At 38.7% G+C, this 2,816-nt stretch overlaps 1 protein-coding gene across 1 annotated transcript in view; it reads left to right on the forward strand.

Moving 5' to 3' along the window:
- znf593 (zinc finger protein 593) overlaps positions 1–2,559 on the forward strand; it is a 5,037-nt gene extending 2,478 nt beyond the window's left edge. The window contains exons 3-4 of the mRNA XM_015385164.1: positions 1,907–1,969; positions 2,056–2,559. Of these exons, the coding sequence (XP_015240650.1) occupies positions 1,907–1,969; positions 2,056–2,182 (190 nt within the window). The 3' untranslated portion in view covers positions 2,183–2,559. The remainder of the gene's footprint in view (positions 1–1,906; positions 1,970–2,055) is intronic.
- The last annotated feature ends 257 nt before the right edge of the window (positions 2,560–2,816 follow it).

Raw genomic sequence — 2,816 nt, forward strand, 5'->3', positions numbered from 1 at the left:
GAATGACCTGCGGTAGCGCTCCTTCTTACAGACATGGTGTCTAAGTCTCTGACTGAAGGAGCTGCTCAGCTCCTCTACAGTCTGGTGCAGGAGGTGAGAGGTGTTGTCCATGATGGATGTGAGTTTGGACAGCATCCTCCTCTCAGCCACTGAAGGCCCCTTCAGTGACCCCTGTACTGAAGTCAGTGTAAAATCAGTCCTATATATTTTCGTTATTTGCTCAAGGATTGAACCTCTGCCGTTTCCCAGGATGCACTGCTTTGAGTGGTAACTAGGCGACTACCAGAGAGTAACCCAGATAAACTTATGGGACTGATCCAATCAGTTATCTGATCAACCAGTCGCCTGGAACGCTGGTTGATCAGAGCATCGCTTTGGACAGACACGCTGCAGAGGTTTCACCAGCAGCCTCCTCCCCACACCCCGCTCTCTCTTGTTGTGTCTGTGCAATTAAAGTTGATCTCATCCGCACATGATGCATGAATTATTGCATTTTAGTTTGTGCCTTCAAGTCGTTGCCCATAGGAAGACGTTACTTGGATATAACCTAACGAAATATCTTCAGAACGGCTCCAAATGACACTAAACTCATATGTGTGAGAAGAACCTGATGGAATAACGGAAAATCAAGGACCCATGTAATAAAAAAAACGGTGTTCCCCTTTAAACAGATTCCAGAAAAGAAAAAGTAAAGAAGGGCTGCTGGAAGAACGGGGAAAAACTTCCCAAAATAAATAAGTTCTTTCAAAAACCAAAGAGGGGGACGTGAACGTTGCTGCTGCAGTGAGGAAAAATTGCGACCAGGAGATGAATGGAGAGAGCGTGGGTGGGGAGGGGGGCTGTGAAGCTGAAGGTAGCCCGATTTACAGCAGAATATACTAAAGTATTTCCATGTCTAGTGAAGAATGATGGATACATAGATTTTACCCTCAGCACCACCAGCGTTAGAGCAAGAATATAGGTCAGAGAAACTATTCACATACAAACCAAATACCGCTACTAAACCCAACCAACGTATTGACACTAAATAAAATAGACTAAAACTGCCTGAACACCGAACTACAAATGGCTCCTATAGAAGTATAAAACTAGATTACAACCATATCTATGCAACTACTTTGTTGGTATATTTATATTATAGTATGAAATGCATGCATGAGTAGACAGATACATTTTTGTCTTTAGAATAAAGATAGAAATTTGTTTTTCATTCCTAAGGATGTATAAAAAAAACCTCCTGAGTTTATCATAATTAAAATCCATTTAAAGCACTGAAAACGCTGCAATGTTTGGCTTTTGGTTAAAAAGTGTAAGATTTCTGAAGAGCAGAAAATAACTGTTCTTTTTTAAACACAAAATCTGCAGGTCAGACGCTGATAAATATTTCTATTAATTTAAGGTATCAAGCTATAAAATGAGACAATTTCAGCCTTTAAACGTGTAAATATAACTTTTTAAGATGCAATAAAAGATGAGGAGGATTGTTTAAAAGAATAAATTATTAATTAATTTATCTTATTTGGTGCTGGATTTAAATTAATACCTCTATAAAGGGTTATAGTCCTTTAAATTAGGATTAAAAAAAACAGTTTTTCTTGCTTTCCGATTTAGGCTAACTTTATCGAGTTACTTTTATCATGTCTTACTTCATTTATCTTTTCTAAAATTTGAAAATGTAAAATTTCTATTTATAAGATGCATTATTTCTTGTTTTTTGTCCTAATATGGTTTTAGACTACAATGTGTTCTTCAGTTTATATCTGTATTCTGGTTATTGGGATTTATTGGCATTAAATGCAGAAGTTAATCACATTAAAGCCCTTTTTTAAAGTCACTTTATCAGTTGTGCTCTGACCCCTTTGCAAAGTATTTAACCCGTTTAATTCATATTGACCCTGTCTTGCAGGAGATACTTTGTTGACATGAGATCATTGAAAGAGCATTTCAAGACCAAAGTGCACAAGAAACGGTAGGTTTCCGGTCGACAGAGAAAACATCAGGAGAAGCATTTGGGGTTGTTGGAGCGAGGTCTCTCACCTGTCGCTATGTCTGCAGGTTAAAGCAGCTCAGAGAGGAGCCGTACACACAGGCTGAGGCAGAGCGGGCTGCAGGAATGGGCTCCTACATCCCTCCAAAAACCATTGAGGTGAAGACGCAGCCTGTGGAGGAGGAAATGGACTGAAAGCTGTTTAGTTAATGCATAGACTCTTAATAACAGAAGCCTGGACGGTGGCGTCTGCTGCTGTTATTCAGTTACGTCACAAAGCCAGGTGCATTGATGAATGCATTTTTGTGACGCTCTATGTTTTACAATGTTTAGTCATGTAAACATGTGCATGACTGAACGATAATAATATTAAACCTCATAATGGTTCATGTTTGTAGCGGATTCTCAGGTGGGATTGTTCTGCAGGTGGATGTGAGGGGGAGTCAGCATTTCTATGCACTGCTGCCAAGTTCTGAAATGTATCCAGCATAATATTATTTTCCATTGCAATTGCAACCAAGCAATGGGTTTTGTAAATGGAAATGTGTTTAAAAATATTCAATCCAGAAATAAAACTTCATCAAAAAATGTTTTGGAGTAACTTTACTGTCCACTCAGAATTTATTGCTTAACCTCTTACACCCTAAGGGGCTATAAATAAATTTCTGCCTGACAAAAACACACAAAAGTAAATCACTTATAGCCTCACAGCTATTAGAAGCTATTAGAAGAAACTTTTGGTACGTCTGTAAAGGTAAGATGTCATAGAATGGTTTTCTGGTGTCAGCACCATTGTAGCTTTGACCCTGCCTGAAATATTAGGGACAAA

Source organism: Cyprinodon variegatus, unplaced genomic scaffold (genome assembly GCF_000732505.1).
Source record: "Cyprinodon variegatus isolate N-32 unplaced genomic scaffold, C_variegatus-1.0 Scaffold332, whole genome shotgun sequence".
Lineage (NCBI taxonomy): Eukaryota > Metazoa > Chordata > Actinopteri > Cyprinodontiformes > Cyprinodontidae > Cyprinodon > Cyprinodon variegatus.